General features: G+C 45.8%; 1 protein-coding gene across 15 annotated transcripts in view; it reads right to left on the bottom strand.

The window, feature by feature from the left end:
• The window catches only part of PECAM1 (platelet and endothelial cell adhesion molecule 1), a 71807-nt gene extending 52710 nt beyond the window's left edge, over positions 1-19097 (bottom strand). For 2 of the 15 annotated variants that reach the window (XM_072746795.1, XM_072746784.1), the window contains exon 1: positions 3719-3798. Coding sequence is in view for 2 of the 15 variants with exons in the window: in XM_072746784.1 (XP_072602885.1) it covers positions 3719-3724 (6 nt within the window). In the remaining 13 variants the exon portion in view is untranslated. Of the gene's footprint in view, positions 1-49; positions 120-664; positions 689-914; positions 1216-1701; positions 1735-3718; positions 3799-18839 lie in introns of those variants that run through there. The other 13 variants (XM_072746789.1, XM_072746794.1, XM_072746790.1 and 10 more) reach the window with 12 other exon arrangements.
• Positions 19098-20232: the final 1135 nt, after the last annotated feature.

Genomic DNA, 20232 nt, shown 5'->3' with positions numbered 1-20232 from the left:
CCTTTCATGCCCCTGACCACCTCCCCCCCTCCCCCGCCACTTGTCTCACCTGGATTTGGAGCCCCTTCTCATGGCAGGGTGAGAGTTCTTTCCCCTTTCCATCCTCTACCCAAAGGACACCCAACGAGATCTCTTGATTTTTTCCTGGGCACATCTCCCCCACCCCTCACCCTCCCAACGCTGCCGCTCAGGGGCCTCTTTCCACACAGTGTAAGTCTGGACCTCCCGCCTTCCCTGGCAATGCTATAGGACAGGGCTGACTTTTCCAGAAAACTGCAGGTTCATCAGACAGACCTGCTGCCTTGGCAAACTCAGCTTGGAACTTGCTGTACCCAGGAGGCTCTCCCTGGCTTCTGCAGTTGGTTTTAGTGTGGATAAAGACAACCCTACGAGGTATGCATGCTTTCTGGTGGGCCCCTCTAGCCTGTACCTTTATTTTTTATTTTTTAAGTAGGCTGGGGCTTATTAAACTCATGACCCTGGGATTTGAGCCAGCCAGGCCCCCCAGGCTATACCTTTAAATATACACAGTATATCAGGCCACTGGGTGCTTCCTAAGATAAATATCAGTTCTTTTCACTCCCCTGCTTGAAATTGTGATAGCTCCCTACTGCCCTCCACAGAAAGTCTGTTTACAATCCTTCACAATCCAGCGGCTGCTTACCTCTCCAGCCAGGTCTCTCACCAATTTCCTGGCCCTTATATTCTGATTGCTATTATTTATAGTTCCCATCACATGTTTGTGCCTTTGTCTTTGCTGTTCTCCTGCCTGGAGGACTCTTCCCTCTCTCCTTTTCTGGCCTATTCCTACCCACTCATTGTAACTCAGTTTAGGCATCCACTCTTCCAGAATTCTCTCCTGTCTCCCCCACACTGAGCTGCCCTTCCTCTGCATTCCCCTCTGCATTCCTCACCTCCCTAGTCTTCCGTCTGTGAGACACCTTCTACAGTGTGTCATAATGGCCTGTCCTCCCCCAAATGGACTGCTGCCTGCATGATGACAGGGACAGTGCGTGGTACCTAGTAGATGATCAAAAAAGGCTCAGTGGGTTAAGCGATCTACTCTTGATTGTGGCTCAGGTCATGGTCTCAGGGCCGTGAGATCAAGCCATGCATCGGCTCCACGCTCAGCTGGAGCCTGCTTGGGATTCTTCTCTCTCTGTCTCACCTTCTGCCCCTCTCCCTGCCTCGTGGGTGCTCGCCCTCTCTCTCTCTCTAAAAACAAAAACAAAAACATGTTAGTAGAGTAGATGATTGGGTGAATGAAGATAAGTTAACAATATTGTTTGAATTAGATTATTACTTCCTTGAGGTCAGAGAGCAGTAAATGCTACCCTCTGATACTGCCACCAGTAAAGCTAAGTCAGATTGGAATGGGTACAATGGAAACCAAAGAATTCTCTGTCATAGGGCAAATACCCAGAAGTGATAGTTTCCAGCTAGAAGACAACTCCTCTCTGATCTATGGTTCAGTGGAAGTTGTGAGAAGAGCTATTGAAGAGCCATGCAGCATAAAAGAATTTTTTCTATTGTTTCATTTATTGGTGTTGTTTTGTATTCTTTATTCCCCACTGTAAACTCTCTTCTTCCATAACTGCTGGAAATCACCCCCACCCATCTACCAAATTTCTATTTGGCAAGAAAAAAGAAACACCATGAGTCCTAAAACAGACGTTGGCTTCAAAGATAACTTTCACATACCGTAGAGCAACCAACTTTTACTTCTTAAAGTAAATGTTCAAGCAATGGTGGTGAATGCCCCACCCGATGCCCCTAAGTCCCAAAGTAAACTTCTAAGCCTTAGTCATTGTTTCCTATACAATGCTAATAGTTTTAGAACGCCATGAGAAAATAAAACTTCATTTCAAAATAAGTGTTAATATTTTAAAAGAAAAGTAGAAAAAAACTGTATCCCGTCACTCACACCACCTACCCAGAATAAATTTCAAATGGACCAACCATCTGAAAGTACAAATGAAACCACAGGAGTTCTAGAAGAGAACATGAAAGAATTCCTCATGACCCTGGAATGGCGAAGGCTAGTTGAACTCTGATTTTAACCAGAAATTATAAAAGACTGACAAATCATACTCCACGAAAAAAAGAGTTCTACTCCCTCCACCCCGCCCCCCCAAAAGAAATTTCAGTCAAGAGAAAAAATACAAACTGGAAAAAACATTTGCGGTTTACATTATAGACAAAGAGCTAACCTATATAACATGTCAACTAATATGTAAGCCCTGTAATATCCACCCCACAACCCACCATCCCTCATTGCAAACACCTGCTTTCCGTCATTATAGGCTCATTTGCATTCATAGAATTTTATAAAAATGGGAATTATACAGTACGTACTGTGGGGCGGTGTCTATCTTCTTTCAATCAGCATAGTCAAATATTAATTTCTTTTGATTGCTGAGTAGGTATTTCATTGCATGAATATATCACGGTTTATCATTATTTGTTAATGAACATTTGGGGTTGTTTCCAATTTTGATCCAATAGAGAGAGCTGCTGTGAACAGGCCTTTGTATGGGCATACACTTTCATTTCTCTTGGGTAAATTCCCAGGAGCAGGATGCCTCGATTGGATAGTAGGTGTACGTTTAATATTTCAAGAAACTGCCAAATTGTCCTCCAAAGTGGCTACACCATTTGACATCCCTGCCAGCGATGTATGAGAGTTCCGGTTTCTTCACGTGTGACCATGGCAGGTCCTTGGGATCTCCAAGCAACAGAGGCCAAACTGGAAGTTCCAGATGAGGGTTTTATTGGGGCTTATGTTAGAGCTCAAGGGAGACAGCACAAAGGAAAGGGCCCCTCATGCTGGCTCTCTGAACAAAGGTCAGGGAAATTTTGTAAAGAGGCTGAGGCGGAAAATGAGTGCCAGTAACAGGTAAAGGCCGGAGAGATGCAGGAAGTTAGGTACACAGGGCAGTGGACGGGATGTGCTTTGTCATGCATCGTTGTCTCTTTGGCATATTAAGTCTCCACTGGGGTGTGATTTTTAGTACTATAATGAGGGGGAAGTCGGTGAAAGTTCAGCACCGGGGCCCACCTTAGCACAGACTCGTTGGGTTCAGTCTTCACCAGTCTTGGTAGTGGAGTCCCCCCTATGGTGAGCACACTAACCGGGTCTCTTTTTAGGACTGTAAGAGCTGGGTAAGCCATGCTGAAGAATCTCCCGAACAAGTCTGATACATGATTTTCATGTTAATTGTAAGTGTAAAATTTCCTCTTGCAGGGGAAACCTGGATTGCTTTGCTTTTTCTGTGAGGAGGTGATATTCCACTTAAACATTCCAACCCTGAAAGCTCAAATGGCACAAGCAATTTTCACTTTTGAAATTAAACTTTTTTCCCACGTCGGGCTCCCTGCATGAGGCCTGCTTCTCCCTCTGCCTGTCTCTGCCTCTCTCTGTGTGTGTTTCTCATGAATAAATAAATAAAATCTTTAAAATAAAAAAAAAGAAATGAAACTTTTTTATAACGTAAGTGCATGGCAAAAGGCTATGTAACCATCTTACACTTTAAGACAAATATTCTTTTATTTCTGTTAAACTGAATATACAATTAAGGTTCCCCAGGCAACCAACTTTTGCTTATAACTACAATTTAATTTCACATTAACAAAACACAGACGGTGAAAAGACGACTTTGTGAAGATCTAAATACAATAATAAATAAAATAATTTATACAAGAAAGAAAACAAACAAACCTGCATCTACGTTCCTGTAAGATTCACTAGTTGACAGGCACAGGGGTTCAACCACCAAGGAACGCTGGACTTTGCCCTCTGGCTAGAGGGCATTGGAGTCCAGCCCTGCTCTGTCTCAATTTGGACTGTTCTAGATCCTCACCTTTCCCTTATGAATTTTAAAATCCAATTCTTGGGTTGCATGGGTGGCTCAGTGGTTGAGCATCTGCCTTCAGGTCAAGTTGTGATCCCGGGGTCCTGGGAGCCAGGGATCACATCCTGACGTCGGGCTCCCCACGGAGGAGAGCCTGCTTCACTCTCTGCCTATGTCTCTGCCCTCTCTCTGTGTCTCTCACGAATAAATAAATAAAATCTTTTAAAAAATTGAAGCATGTAAATGGAATGTTTTCTAGTTCACCTTTCAAAAAAAAAATCATAAATTAAGTGGCTTTTTACATGTGTGTGGCCCTCACATCTCCCTCTCCTTGCCCTGTGTCCTTAGTGGACTCCTTAAACAGGAGAAAAAAAAAAAAAGTTCCTCAAATGTTTTTCCTCTCTTCTCCCTCTTCTTGGTAAAAGGGAATTGAAGGAACACAGAGTGGTTTTAACTGTGCTGTGCTTCTGGGTTCCAATGCCAGGGAAGTCACACACAAATCTGGAACACGGCAATTCATTAACTGCAGGAAAAAACTGTCTGCTGTAATAAACCTCAGGAAGTGCTTTTTCTGAGAAGCCAGGGGTGGGGTCGGGAAAGAGTCGGGGAGGAGGCAGCAGGTCAGAGAACTACAGTGCCAGCCATGGCTGATCACCCATCTCTTTCATGACCACAGTGATGGGAAAGAAGGTATTGGCCATTCTTCCAGCCTGTGGCTGCAGGTCTGATAACAGTAAACTCGGTGAATTGATGAGCAGGACTAAGCCCTCATTTGTTGGATTTCGAAGTCACCACAATGGAAGACTAAGCCTGGTTGTTTCAGTCCCTTCTCTGCAGTTGAATAGCTTTTGCATTTTGATGTTCACGTTCCTTGCCTGTAAAATGCAGATAATACGCCCATTCTACCCATTTCACAGACTTGTTCTGAAGATCAAAGGAGAGCCAGCATTTGAAAGCATAGGTAACCAGCAGGGCACAATGGGAATATAACAATAGTTAGAGCTCTGGTTTGGGCCCCAGCTCACCTGATCTGAATTGCTCTGGCAACTCAACTCAACTTAACTTAATGAGCCCAAGGGGAGGGGCCCAAAGGCCCTAATTCAATGCCCACCCAGGTTGCTGGCCTCATAGCCCCAGGTGGTCCCTCCCAGAGATGGGCAGCTAGGCAAAATGGAGGCAGGCAGAAACCTTGTAGGGGTGGGGAGAGAGGGTCAGTGCTGTTTCATCCCCTGCTAGAGGCCCCTCTTCCCCACCCCCACCCCCAGTGACAGGGGACAAAGTTGTATTATAACTCATAGCTGTATGCAGTTTTGTCTTCAAGGGAAGTTTCCTCCATTAAAAAAAGTTTAATTATATGTTACAACTGCATTGGCACAAGCAAGAATGTATTAGAGTTATACTTACATGAAAACATCTCTTTGGAGCACCTGGGTGGCTCAGTGGTTGAGCATCTGCCTTTTTTTTTTTTTTTTTTTAGATTTTATTTATTTATTCTTGAGAGATAGAAGGAGAGACAGAGCCAAAGACACAGGCAGAGACAGAGCCAGAGACACAGGCAGAGGGAGAAGCAGGCTCCATGCACCGGGAGCCCGACGTGGGATTCGATCCCGGGTCTCCAGGATCGCGCCCTGGGCCAAAGGCAGGCGCCAAACCGCTGCGCCACCCAGGGATCCCGAGCATCTGCCTTTGACTCAAGTCGTGATCCGGGGGTCCTGGGGTCAAGTCCCGCAACAGGCTCCCAATGGGGAGCCTGCTTCACTTCTCCCTCTGCCTATGTCTCTGTCTCTCACGAATAAATAATTTTTAAAAAATCTTAAAAAAAGAAAAGAAAACATTTCTTTGACCTAAAGTTCTTTTTTATTCTTCTGATTAAAAAACAACTTTCTTCATGGGCCCCTAAAAATATCATGGACCCTGACACTGTGCTCCCTGGGTCTAATGGACAAGTCAGCCCTGATAGCAAATCAGCTACACAACAGTGTAAGGGGCCAAGGAGTCTGCTGTGTTCTGCTCTGAGCTACCCAGGCATTAGCCTGGGAATAGGGCCAAGAGCACCACCATGTCTCAGGTGCCCAAAATGAAAACACTCTACGGGTATTTGTGTATTCTGTTCCCCAAAGTACAACCAACAAAATGAAAATTAGATGAATTGGACTTTGCTGAAATTACAAACTTGTTTGGTAAAGGACACCATCAAGAAATTGAAAGGCAATTCACAGAATGGAAGGAAATATTTGGAAATCATCTGATAAGGATCCGGAATATATAAAGAGCTCTGATGACTCAACAACAAAAAGACCACCATTTAAAAAAAATAGGCAAAAGACTTGAATAAATATTTGGCCAAAAAATATATAAAAAGATGCTCAACATCATTAATCATTTCAGGATTGTGAATCAAAACCATGATGAAATATCACTTCATATCCAGTAGAATAACTATAATTAAAAAGACAAACAATAATGAGTGTTGGTGAGCAAGCAGAGAAACCGGAACCCTCATTCATGGCTGATACGATTGCAAAATGATGCAGCCACTTTGGAAAGCAGTCTGGCAATTCCTCAAAAGGTTAAAAATAGAGTTGCCATGTGACCCAGCAACAATTCCATTCTTTTTTTTAAAAAAAAGATTTTATTTATTTATTCATGAGACACACAGAGAGAGAGAGAGAGAGAGAGGCAGAGACCCAGACAGAGGGAGAAGCAGGCTCCTTGTAGGGAGCCTGATGCGGGACTTGATCCCCAGACCTGGGATCTCGCCCTGAGCCCAATGCAGACACTCAACTGCTGAGCCACCCAGGCGTCCCAACAATTCCATTCTTAAGTATAAACCCAAAGGAAATGAAAACATGTTTACACAAATACATGCGAATGTTTATAGCAGGATTATTAATAATATCCAAAAAAGAAGAAATGCAAATGTCTACCACTTGATAATAGATGAACAAAATGTAGTATATCCATACAATAGAATATTATTTGTCAGAAAAAAGAATGAAATATGGATGAAACTTGCTACAAAATAGGATGAGTCTTGAAAATGTCATGGTCTAAGTGAAAGAAGCCACACATGAAAGGCCACATATTATATGATTCTATTTATATGAAATGTCCAAAATAGTCAAATCTCTAGAGACAGAAGTAGATGAGTAGTTTCTGAGGACCAGGGGAGTTGGAGGAAATAAGAGTGACTGCTAAAGGGGGGGGAGTTTCTTTGTAGGGGTGATTAAAAAGTTCTAACACTTTGGCACCTGGGTGGTGCAGTCGGTTAAGCATCTGACTCTTGGTTTCAGCCCAGGTGGTGGGATCAGGCCCCGTGTCCAACTCCATGCTTAGAGGGGAATCTGCTTGAGATTCTCTCTCTCCCTCCTCCTCTGACCCTCCTGCTTGTGCACTGTCTCTCAAATAAAAAAGAAGAAGGCATTGAAAAAGTATTCTAAAAGTAGTGTGGTGATAGTTGCACAATCCTGTCAGTGATGAAAGACCACTGAATTGTACACTTTAAGCAGTTGGATGGTATGGTGGTGTGTGAAATATGTCTCCATAAAGCTGTTATTTTAAAAATCCTAGGAGGTAGGGGTGTCTTAGTTTCTTGTGTCTGCTATAACAAATCCCCACCAATTTGGTGACTTAAGACAACAGAAATTTATTCTCTCACAGTTCTGGAGGGCAGAAATACAAAATCAGTACCCCTGGACCAAAATCAAGGTGTCTGCAGGGCCATATATCCTTCAGATATATCCTTCTGGGGGCTCCCAGCATCCGTGGCCGCATCACACCCATCTTCAAGGCCAGCATCTTCCAAGGTTTCTCTGTTTCATCTTCTCATCACATTCTTCCCTGTATGTCAAGTCTCCCTCTGCCTTTCTCTCTCTTTTTAAAAAGATTTTATTTATTTATTTATTTGAGAGAGAGAGAGAAAGAGAAAGAGAAAGAGTGAGCACAAGCAGGGATAGGGGCAGAGGGAGAGGGAGAAGCAGACTACCTGCTGAGCAGGGAACCCAACTTGGGGCTCCATCCCAGGACCCTAACTAGGGGCTCAATCCCGGGACCCTGGGATCATGACCTGAGCCAAAGGTAGAGGCTTAACCGACTGAGCCACCTAGGCGCCCCTCTGCCTCTCTTTTAAGGACACTTGTGATGGCATATAGGGCCCGCCCAGACAATTCAGGATAATCTCTCCATCTCAAGATCTCTGACTAAACACATCTGCAAAGGTTTTTTCCATATTAGGTTCCAGAGATTAGGACCTGATATCTTTGGGGGCTACCATCAGCCCTCTACACTTGGAGTCAAGGTCCCTGTCAAAGATGGGGAAATGGAGCTCGAAGGTCAAGTGTCACTCAGTTCTCAGAGTTGCATCTGTGCCCTGTGGCTGGCTCCTGAGGGCTCCAGTAACTGGCCTTCAGTGGTACCTTCCAGCTAGAAGAAACTCAGGTCCTGCCCCTGACCTGACACACACCTGAGTCATGAGACCAGGACCAGCTTTCCCAGGTGTGTAATCTGGACAGTCCTTGAAATTCTTTTTATTTTATTTCAATTTATTTATAGAACACGAGAGCAGGGCCGGGACAGAGGGAGGAGAGAATCTGAAGTGGACTCCATGCTGAGTGTGGAGCCTGACTTGCGGCTCCATCTCAAGACCCTGAGATCATGACCTGAGCTGAAATCAAGAGTCAGACGCTTAACCAACTAAGTCACCTAGGCGCCCCACCATCTTAAATTTTGTAATAAATTTTGGTCAAGGGGCACTGCATTTTCTTTTTTTTTTTATAAATTTATTTTTTATTGGTGTTCAATTTGCCAACATATAGAATAACACCCAGTGCTCATCCCGTCAAGTACCCACCTCAGTGCCCGTCACCCAGTCACCCCCACCCCCCGCCCTCCTCCCCTTCCACGATCCCTAGTTCGTTTCCCAGTTAGGAGTCTTTCATGTTCTGTCTCCCTTTCTGATATTTCCCACTCATTTTTTCTCCTTTCCCCTCTATTCCCTTTCACTATTTTATATATATATATATATATATATATATATATTTATATTCCCCAAATGAATGAGACCATATAATGTTTGTCCTTCTCCGACTGACTTATTTCACTCAGCATAATACCCTCCAGTTCCACCCACGTCGAAGCAAATGGTGGGTATTTGCCCTTTCTAATGGCTGAGTAATATTCCATTGTATACATAGACCACATCTTCTTTATCCACTCATCCCTTGATGGACACCGAGGCTCCTTCCACAGTTTGGCTATTGTGGACATTGCTGAGAGAAACATCGGGGTGCAGGTGTCCCGGCGTTTCATTGCCTCTGTATCTTCGGGGTAAATCCCCAACAGTGCAATTGCTGGGTCGTAGGGCAGGTCTATTTTTAACTCTTTGAGGAACCTCCACACAGTTTTCCAGAGTGGCTGCACCAGTTCACATTCCCACCAACAGTGCAGGGGGGTTCCCCTTCTCCACATCCTCTCCAATATTTGTGGTTTCCTGCTTTGTTAATTTTCCCCATTCTCACTGCATTTTCATTTTGCACTGAATCCACAAATTATGTAACTGGCCCTGCATGGGACTTTGGGCAGGAAAAGGAACAGATGAGAGGTGGGTGGGAAGGCTGCCCTGTGCACTGGCCTCCCCTCAGCCCTAGAGAGTGCTCAGCTCTCTGACCCTGCCAGCTATCCTCTCCTCTTGGACAGCTCTTCCTGACCCCCAGCCCCATCTAGCTACTCCTCCCCTCCAGGCTCAGCTCAAGGATGCCCAGAGCCGACTTCCTGCTGCATATGCTCAAAGCACCTGTCACTGTTGTTAATCCTGTATTTGTCTGTGTGGGACTTAAGAAGGGTCACCCCTATTAGGCTGTCTGTTCTGCAAGGGCAGACATGGGTCTGTTGGCTCAGTGTCCCTGCAGGCAACACCACACCTGTGACACGGTGAGCCCTACCAAAGTATTTGCTAAAATGACTTTGAGAGCTGGAAGCACAGCTGAGATATAAGCCGTCATTGCATGCAATGCTCTGCATGGGCCACGGTGGCAGATTCGCTCTCCATGGATACTCTCAGCTCTGAGCTGGACTCCTTGGAGGCAGTTAGAAAGCCAGTGTCAGCCCCTCACCCTATGTGGCAAGACACGGCCCTGGAGGGAGGGCAGGCCCAAGGCCAGGGAGGGTGACCAGGGCCTGAGGAGTCCACAGGAGCGAAGGAGGAAGTGTGTGTGTGTGTGTGTGTGTGTGTGTGTGTAATGGCTTGGGGGGCCTGCACCCTCCTTCCTGAGAGGTGGTTTAGGTTGGAAGTGGGCTGGGCCAGGCATCCTTGGTCCCTGGCAATCACCTCTGCCTACCTTGGTAGGGCTGTCAGATTTAGCAAATAAAAATACCTGACAGCCAGTTACCTTTGAACTTCACATAAGCAACAAGTCATTTTGTCCAATAGGTACATCCCCTGTGTTGCATAGGACGTACCAGAAAATGATTTGGGCCACCTGAAATTGGGCATCCCATATTCTATCTGCCAGCCATCACTCAGGACCCCACTGTTTCAGGAATGCTTATTATGCTCAACTGGAGTCACATATAGAAATGCCAGAACATTTGGGGCAAAAGCAGTGCATTTCCCCATTTAAAAATTTTTTTCAGGTTGAGTGGACACAAGGGAAAACAGGCACCACATGGGGCTGCAGATGGGAGGGAGTGTCTGAAAAGCTCGGCTCCAGGTCCGGCTCAGGACAGGAGGCCAGTGTCCTCCAGGAAGCCCCATCTGATGATGCAGCAAAGATGCTCCCTGCAGAACGATGGCTGCTCTCTTCCCTAGCTGGCACCCCACTAAACACCAGGAAAGACAAAGGCCTGGCCCTACCCTCAAGGGGTTAGGAGGCTGATTAATCAACAGATTTTTCAACAAAGAGCCAGGCATGCTGAGAGGCTCCTCCTAGAAGATAGAAAATGAGAGATGGCCTTTCTTGGATATTCTTCATCAGTCTAAGGTGGAAAACAGTATCTACCTCCACGACCAGTGACTTTATCCATCTTCTTGACAATTGATTTTATCCTCTGACTTCTTTCCAGGTTTGAGTCATCCGCTGATTTTATCAGAAGGTCACCAGTGTCCTCATCCAAGTCATTAATAAAAATATTTGGTAAATGAAGATGGAGCCCTATAGCACTCTACTAGAGATTTGCCTGGGCTGATTTTTTTTTTAAGATTTATTTATTTTAAAGAGAGAGAGAGTGAGAGTGCAAGGAGTGGGGAGGGGCAGAGGGAGAGGGGGAGAGAGAATCTCAAGTGGACTCCCTGCTAAGTGTGGAGCCCAACATGGGGCTCGGTCTCATAACCCTGAGATCATTACTCAAGCTGAAATCAAGAGTCGGACACTTGGGCCGCCTGGGTGGCTCCGTGGTTGAGTGTCTGCTTTCGGCTCAGGCCCTGATCCCAGGGTCCTGGGATCGAGTCCCACCTCAGGCTCCCTTGAGGGAGCCTGCTTCTCCCTCTGCCTATGTCTCTGCCTCTCTCTCTCTCTCTCTCTCTCTCTCTCTCTCTCCCTCCATCTCTCATGAATAAATAAACAAAATCTTAAAAAAAAAAAAAAGAGTCCAACACTTAACTGACTGAGCCACCCAGGCACCCCTACCCTGGGCTGATCTTAATCAAAATTCTTTTGATATAAATGTTTAACAAGCTTCAAATTCCCTTCCTCTGCTGTCATGTATCCCACACATCTCCATGAGGACATGAGGCTTCTTCATGAGGACGGCAAGAGTGTCTTGATCACATCCAGAAGTACCAGTGAAATATACATCCTTTAGATGGTGGCCACTGTCGATACTGTCCTAGCAGCAGTGGTAACAGATAACAATAATAAATAACGGATTTTTCCTTTTTTTGTCTTCACTCTCCTTTTTCTGTTCTTTCTATCCAAGACGAAGTAAACTTTGCTAAAATAAGAGGAAACCTTAACTGGTTTATCATAAGCTCAAGGAAGAACTACCCTGCCAGGAACAACTCTTGGAGAGGGGGTGGGAAATAGTCATGGTTTATCTAGAAATCAGCAAAATGAATTTTAGATACAAAAAGTGACTTTGGTTTAAAGTACAAGCAGTTTCCAGCTTATCATCGGATGGTTTTGATCCAAAAGTTTGTTTTTAAGTTGGCTGTTGAGCCGATGCTAAATGTACTCAGAAAACAGTCTGACAAACACTGATTAGGTTCCCTGCTCGACCCCACAAGTCATTTATCCGCAATGAGGCTGAGATCTTAACTGGACTCAAGTCTCTCAAGCTTCCAGCTTTGAGCCCCTTAATCCCAGGGAGAAATCTGGGTAGTTTTCCTTTCCGGCAGGTGGGACTCAGCAGGCAGCTGCCTGTGTGCAGGATTACTTTTAAGTTCACTGTCCATAACTTAAAGGCATTTTTAATGGAGCACAATCCCCTCTTTTGGGGAATTTCCCAGCGGGAACAATGTCCCTGTCCCTCACATCACCCCATCAGTGCCTGTAGACCCCCACCTCTATGAGTGCCAGAGTCTCACCTGGCCCGGGAAAAGGTGGCAGTCATTTCTCTAACCTGGTTTCTTAAGCCTAGAGCATTGGACTATAGAAACCCATCCTTCTCCTAATATTTTAATATTAGAGATTAAGAGGAAGTAGCAGAAAACACAGAAGGTAAGAGCCGGGAATGTTGGCTGATGGCTGCTATTCATATTATCGATTTACGGTTTGCCCTCTTCCGCCCATAGGCTCTGGGAACTTCAGAGAGGAAAAATACTTTAAAATATTTTAAAACATTACCAGCCGGAGTAGTTCTCAATCCAGTGTGTGTGTGTGTGTGTGTGTGTGTGTGTGTGTGTGTGTGTGTTTGTATTGCTTCATCCCTTTTCCTAGGTCCAGCAGAAGTGTGTGTCAACTTCTTATCATGACCAGTTGTCACCTCAGTTTAAATAGGAAGCCTGGTTGCAGGAGCTGTGGAGGAAGCAGTCTGGGAATAGCATGAACCATGAGATGTTCTCTCTCCCTTCTCAACCAGTCCCTCCATCACCTGCTTTGAAAGGAAGTAATGGCTCCTGCCTAGGAGGCTTCTCCTCTCTCCCACGCTTTTTTGGGCAGGCAGGTTGATGCTATTCCTGGACTGGGCCTCCAAGTGTTGGAAGTGTGGGGGCAATCTTATTCCCTTCTGGTATCTAGCCTGAAACCCAAAAAATGTCCTAAATTTCAAAGGTGGGGGCGATAGGAAATTCCAAAACCCCAGATCACAGGGGTCTTGATATGTACCCTCTATAAAACTCCAGCAGATTATTTACTAGGCCTGTAAAAACTTCATATTATATCTAAGAATCCCCTAAAATCTTTTCCTAGAGAGTTACAAAGGCTCATGCCGTGTGCAGAACTTCAATAAAGTCTATTGAAACAAGCAAACATAATTATGGAAGGGGCCCGGATTCCTGCTGTTGGAGTTTAGGGAAAGATAGAGAATGGAGAGTCTGGGCCAGGCCTGACAGTGTTGCCTGCGAGGGTCATGCCCAGGAAAGGTCAGGCCAGGCGGTAAAGGCTAGACGCAGCCTGCATCATGAAGTAGGCAATGGAGGAGGAAGAGTGTTCAGTGCAAGGCCTGAGAGGGGGGACCTAGCACCCCACAGACAGGTGCAGACCAGAGCAGAACGCTCACAGGTGTTGACAGGGGGTACTTGCAGCTCCCAGGCGGGAAGTGGAAATGACCAGAAACCAGCAGGATCTTCTCAAAGTAAGTCATGACAAGTTAACCTGGTTTCTTTTGTTGTCAGGGTTACTAGATTGTTGAAACAGCAACATGCTGTTGGTACAGGATTTCTGAAATTCAGCAAGACATCTGACCGGGTCTGTCCTGGAGTCTTCATGGAGGAGTGTGTGGTATCAGCGACGTATGGGACAATTAAATCAAAAGAGATTTGACCAAGGGCAACTCAAAGGGCATCTTTTTTTTTTTTTTTTTAATTTTTTTTTTATTTATTTATGATAGTCACAGAGAGAGAGAGAGAGAGAGGCAGAGACATAGGCAGAGGGAGAAGCAGGCTCCATGCGCCGGGAGCCCGATGTGGGATTCGATCCCGGGTCTCCAGGATCGCGCCCTGGGCCAAAGGCAGGCGCCAAACCGCTGCGCCACCCAGGGATCCCTCAAAGGGCATCTTCAATGGACTGCCACCCTGTCTTCCTCCCACTGCTGGTCATTTTTATTGCCAGCTCACACCAGGCTCTTGAGAGCACGCTGATTGGATGACACAGCACTGGGAGGGATAGGTCAGAGGCCACCCGACAGACTCAGCAGTCAAGAGGGTCTCCCTGGGAGGGAGCGATGGGCCAAGTGATGGTACATAATAGAAAGTTAAACTCCTGATCTTAGTTTCCAGAAACCACTTCACACGAATATTCCGTTTTGCTGCCCAAAGTATGTGACTATGTTTTTTGTCTTGTTTTAAAGATTTTATTTATTTATTCATGAGAGACACACAAAGAGAGGCAGAGACATAGGCAGGCTCCCTGCAGGGAACCTGATGCAGGACTCGATCCCTGGACCCTAGGATCACAACCTAAGCTGAAAGCAGACGCCCAACCACTGAGGCACCCAGGTGTCCCAGTATGTGGCTATGTTAACTGAAATTTACTTTCTTTCTAAATGAATAACATTTTTGTTTGTTTGTTTCATACTGGATAACTAAAATAAATTAATTTTACTGTAAAAAGAAAAAACAGAAAAGGCTGAACTTTTACAAACACAGGAGGAGGAAGAAGTTGCTTAACAGTACAATGCATGGGAAAGATTGATGAGTTGGAAGAGGCCTGGCCACCATCATCACTGGCCACATTAATGGAGGTAAGGAGTTCAGAGGAGGGGAGGAGATAGCCCCACTGCATTTTGTCATGAAAACTCAGTTACTTGGGAGATACCCAGACACATGTAGACAAGTGACAAAAATGCTAAGGCAGGAACTTCAAACCACATCCCAAAAGGATCATTTGAAGGAAGTGGGAATGTTAAGATCAAGAAAGAAGATTTGGAGGAGCATCTGATAAGTATCTTTAAACAATTGTATTGTCTTTACGTGAAAGAAAAATTGGCCTTTTTTTTCTACCTCCAGGTAGAAATTAGAGGGAGGTATATTCTAGTTAGAACCCTGCAACCATTCAGTGAGGACAAGTTTTTTTTTTGTTTTTGTTTTAGTTTTTTTTAAAGATTTTATTTATCTATTCATGAGAGACACAGAGAGAGAGATAGAGACACAGGCAGAGGGAGAAGCAGGCTCCCTATGGGGAGCCCAATGTGGGACTTGATCCCAGGACCCCAGGATCACACCCTGAGCCCATGGCAGATGCTCAACCACTGAGACACCCAGGTGTCCCTGAGGACAAGTGTTTAAAGGTTTTTAAAGACAGCTGAGGGAGAGGGAGGGAGACGTTTCTAGAGGGCTGCGGAGACTCCCCTGGGCCAATGTAGGGCAAATACAGCCTTCAGCAAGAGGCAAGTATGCATGCCAGTTCCTGAACACTCTAGCAGCCACATAGGCCACTCCTCCTCTCTCTAGGGGGAAATTGTGCCTACTGAACACCTCTTCATCTTAATGAAAAATAAGCTACTAAGAAGGCAAACATTTATCAAAACCAACGCCATGGGTCAGAGCACTGTTCCTGCTGATTGCCAGGGTTAAAGACAAAGGAAAAGGAAAGAAGAAAGTTGTTGTCATTGCAAAGATGCTGAAGTGGCCTCTGCTGCTTGTGGGGCTGGTGTCACAGTTCCGGTTCGATGCTAGGAAGGGCCATGAAGTTGTTCATGGAGCTCACAGATGACCAGACAGACAGCAGGAAAATGCATCTGTGTCCCCATTGTGGAAACTTGAGCAGATTGGTCTGACCCCTGGAACAGCAAGCACAACAGCAACCAAAACAAAAAGGAAAACAAAGTGTAGCCTAAGAGCTTACAGTCTTCATTCCCGGAGGTGGTGGGGCGGTGCCAGCGGTGGTGGCAGAATGACAAAAGCCCCAGATGAGACACAAAGAACCAAGGAAGAAAGGAGCCCGGATCCCAGGGCCTGTCTAGAAGTGAGGGACACAGAGCAAGACCGCTGACTTTGGGAGGACTAGCCTGGACTTGATTTTGAGGGAGAGGCCTCAGCACTGGGATTTTCTCTGGGAAGTGTGATATAAATTCCCGCCTCACAGTCCCCTTCAAACAACCTTCAGTGAAGCCCTGCATTATTTCAAATGGATTCGGAGAGGGGTGGCTGCTAAAATGTATGGAGCATTTAGCGCCTCTCATCGATTGTCTCATTGAATCCTGTGAATCCGATACTAGTATCAACCTCGTGTTACAGGAGAAAGAGGAGACCCTCAGAGAGGTTAGTACACTTGCCCAAGATCCCACAACTAGTTTGAATGGTAAAGCCAGTTGGAATATTGGATATCTGACTCCAAGGCCTGAACTCCTTGCACAAATACCTCTGGGAGAAAAACATTTCAGGGTTGCTTGAAATGTCCCACAATAGGAAAATCTTTGGCTTTGAACAAAGACCAAAGGGGTCAAAGTCTGAAAAAGGTGAAAAACACAGAGTATGAAATATTTATTCGCTAAGGTTATTCTAGGATGTAATTCTTCAATTCGTTCTATACAACTGTCTTAATGTTTCCTGTTTCTTTATAGCTTCATTACCTGATTAGACAAAATTAAAATAAATAGATACATACAAATAAAAAAGGGCAGCCAAGTTGGAGTATGAGACTATGCACAGGAAGCAGTGCTCCTAGACAGACATGAGCTTCATGTGATTTAGGGACCAAGCTGGGAGCCTGTATAAACAATTCTGATATTGAGAATGTGAGGACACATGTGGCTTTCCAAATGGATCCCTTACAAACCTCAAGGATTTGCTTTAATTCGCGCTGTTTAAAAAGACACTCGTTGCCCAGAGAAATAAAAAGCATGTGTTGACACAAAAATCTGCACATGACGTTCACAGCAGCTTTATTTGTAATTCCAGCTTTCCCAACGGAGCTGGAATCAGTCCAGATGTCCTTCAGTGGGCGAATGGTTAGATAAACTGTGGCACATCCACACTATGGAATATTCCTCAGCAATAAAAAGGAACAAACTTGAGGCGCCTGGGTGGCTCAGTTAGTTAAGCGGCCAATTCTGGATTTCAGCTCAGGTCATGATCCCGGGGTCCTGGCTCTGCTAAGTGTTACAAGATTGATTCAATGCCCACATTGATTGTTCTGAGAGCTCCCCCACACACTGCAGATGTCTCATCAAGGACAGCTGCCATCAGAGCTGCTGCCAACAACAGGTTTCTTGCTGCTGTAGCTTCACAGTCAATTCCTCAAACAGAAGACTGAGATGTTATTCCTCTTGCAGAAGCTCTCAACATAGAGAACATAGCAATTTGGAAAACAAGGCTTGTTTCTTGAATTCAAGAAAAATCATGACCCAATCTATCAATTTTTCTCTGGTACAGTCTGCCAGAATGCTCTGAGAAGATTCTTTGTCTGTTCCTACCAAGTGTCTGGGTGAGAGGAAAGGAAGGATGGAGAGGGGCCAGTGTACAAACAGGCTCAGCAGGGAGTCTGCTTGAGGAGTCTCTCTCCCTCTCCCTCCACCCCCCCAAGTGCTCTCACATGCTCTCTCTCTCTCTCTCTCTCTCTCTCTAAAATAAGTAAATAACTCCTAAAAAAAAAAAAAAAAAAAAAAGAACAAACTATTTGCAACAAATTGAACAACTCTCTAGGAAAACATGCTGAGCGAAAAAAACCAATTCCCCAAAACAGGATTCTACTTCCATTAACATTTTTAAAGTAACAAAATTTTATAAGTGGAGGACAGATCAGCAGTTTCCAGAGATTGGGGACGGGAACCAAGAAGGAAGTGGGTATAGCTATGAAAGGTTAATAAGAGAGATCCCGGTTGTGCCAGAACTGTATCTGGACTGCGATGGCAGATACATGTACCTACACAGGTGATGAAGCTCAGACACAAAGTACAGGTAAAAATGGGGAGAGTAAATAAGATCACGGGTCGTATCAATGCCAATGTCCTGGTTGTGCTAATACACCATAGTTTTGCAAAATGTTACCATTGGGGGAAACCAGGCAAAGTGTACAGGAATCTCTCTATATTGTTTGTTATGAATGCATGTGAATCTACAGTGACATCAATCAAAATTTCTGTTTTTAAAAAATGGACTAGTCCCCTGTCACTGAAGGATTCAAGCTCTTGCTAACAGTTCTAACACAGTTGATGTTGGGGGATTACTGCATTGGGTGGCCCCTGTGGCCTACAACCCTGCAACTCTCCTGAGGTCCTATGGGGAGTGAGACCCTTCAGGGTGGTGACAGGGAAGCTGACCGTTATGTGAAAAGTCTTCTATTTCTGCTGGTCCCACAGGCACAGAGTGAATCAGGGAGAACCAGAATGCCTTCCACAAAGAGAATCAGATTCTCTTGTTCCAAGAGGAAGAGGTGATCTGAACTGCTCTGAAGGCATTTGGCAATGCCATCTGCTTCTCCCTAACTCTGGGGCTCTCCTGGGATCTAGGAGTTCAGGCCATTCCACTGACAAAAATGAACATGAATTTTCATACTTCTACTTAGAAAAATGAAAAAAAAAAAAAAAAAGTAAAAATCCTCCCCCAGGGTGACAAGGAGCAAACATGCTCCAAATAGAGGGATATTCTAGGTGGAAAGTGGACAGAAACATTTTGAGACCTAAGAAAGATGTTGGATGTTCAAGGAGGTAAAGGAGGATTTTTGAACATTATTCTAGAGATGCATTGAAATGCCCTAGCTCCTAAGTGGAACATTTCCCTCCCAGATAATTTCACGATCAGTTGCACCAGAAAATTATCCTCATATGCACCTCTGGAACAGTGCAATGGAATACTGTGACCTGTCCTTAGTCCCCATTTCCTCCATAGGATGAGGCCAAAGAGCCACCCCTTAGGCTGGCTTGCAGAGACAGTCCCTAAGGTTGGCTGTGACTTACCTGTGCAGCCAGACAGGGGCCTGCTGAGCCTGGTAGTGTCTCAGGACTTCCTGGCCCAAGGAGTCTCCTTCACTGTCTCTGGGATCCCCACTCACCGCTTGCCCTGTGTCCTCACTTCCAGGACCTGATACCGTGTGTGATGGCAGGCCCAGGGTGCTCTGACCCAGGCACCGGCTTCTAAAGAGTGGCCTGAGTGCTGGACCAACCCTGGCGGAGCCAGCTCTCACCAGGCCCCAGTGGACACCTCCTGAAACTCCTGCGAATGAGCAAGTGACTGATGCTGACACAGTGTGCCTGCCCCCTGAATACCAACCCCAGGGCATTTGCATGTCTCCCCCACTCTATCTGCAGGTGCCCTCCAGCTGCAAGCCTCACCCTCCAAGAATAGATTTCTCTTGCCGGGGTGGTGTCCACAGGCGGTGGGCACATGCCGTGCAAGAGGCTCTGCCCACACAAAGGGACTTGGAGTTCAAGTTTTCAGCTGCTGAACACAATACTACCTGCAACTGCCTGAAAATCCATTTTCAAAACGCAGCTAGGAAAGCTGAAGGAAGGGGAAAAGCAGGGCCCCAGTTCAGCCCCGGAGGCCGCATTGTTCTCTGGCCGCCGCTTACCCAGAAGGCCCCCACAACCCCTGGGGAATCGAATGGGATTGTTTTCCCAAGATCCAGCTCTTCAGGTGTGAGCTGCAGTTCTTGGACAACAGCTACTGTGGCATTTCTGCAACAGGAAAGAGGAAGGAACTTCGGAACTGTGAGCCATGGCATCAACAATGTGCGCCCCCAACCAGCCGTCAGCGGAGAGGAAAGAGCTCAGTTACTATAGTGATAAATCCCGAGGAAGCCGGTGAGGGATGGGCCGCGAGAGGATTTTTCCCTTCCCCCGGTTCCCTGCAAACACATTCCCAACGCCAGAGTTGGTTAGATGCCTGGCGCCTCTCCAAGCTGAGCCTCCAGAACTACACAGGTAGAGGAGGATAGAGGAGTCTCCGCCAGAGGGAAATCCACACCCCAAGCCCCTCTGCTACTGAGAGCTCCAGGGAAGGGGTTTGGGCTTTTCTTACAGGCGTCACATGGGGCACAGGTAGCTGGACCAGTCAGCAGGCCCAGCACTGCATCACACCTGGGTGGCCACGGGCCATCTTTTTTTTTTTTTTTTTTTTTAAATTCATGAGAGACACAGAAAGAGGCAGAGACATAGGCAGAGGGAGAAGCAGGCTCCCTGTAGGGAGCCCAATGCGGGACTTGATCCCAGGACCCTGGGATCATGACCTAAGCCAAAGGCAGACGCTCAAACACTGAGCCACCTAGGTTCCCACCTGTGCCACCTTTAAAGCCCTTCAGTATGTGCCACCTCCATTATTCTGTTTCATTGCCTTGCATTATGGCCCACA

This window comes from Vulpes vulpes, chromosome 2 (genome assembly GCF_048418805.1).
Source record: "Vulpes vulpes isolate BD-2025 chromosome 2, VulVul3, whole genome shotgun sequence".
Classification (NCBI taxonomy): domain Eukaryota; kingdom Metazoa; phylum Chordata; class Mammalia; order Carnivora; family Canidae; genus Vulpes; species Vulpes vulpes.
The sequence above is the reverse complement of the archived record's forward strand: the minus strand, read 5'-3'. Positions and strand labels throughout refer to the sequence as shown.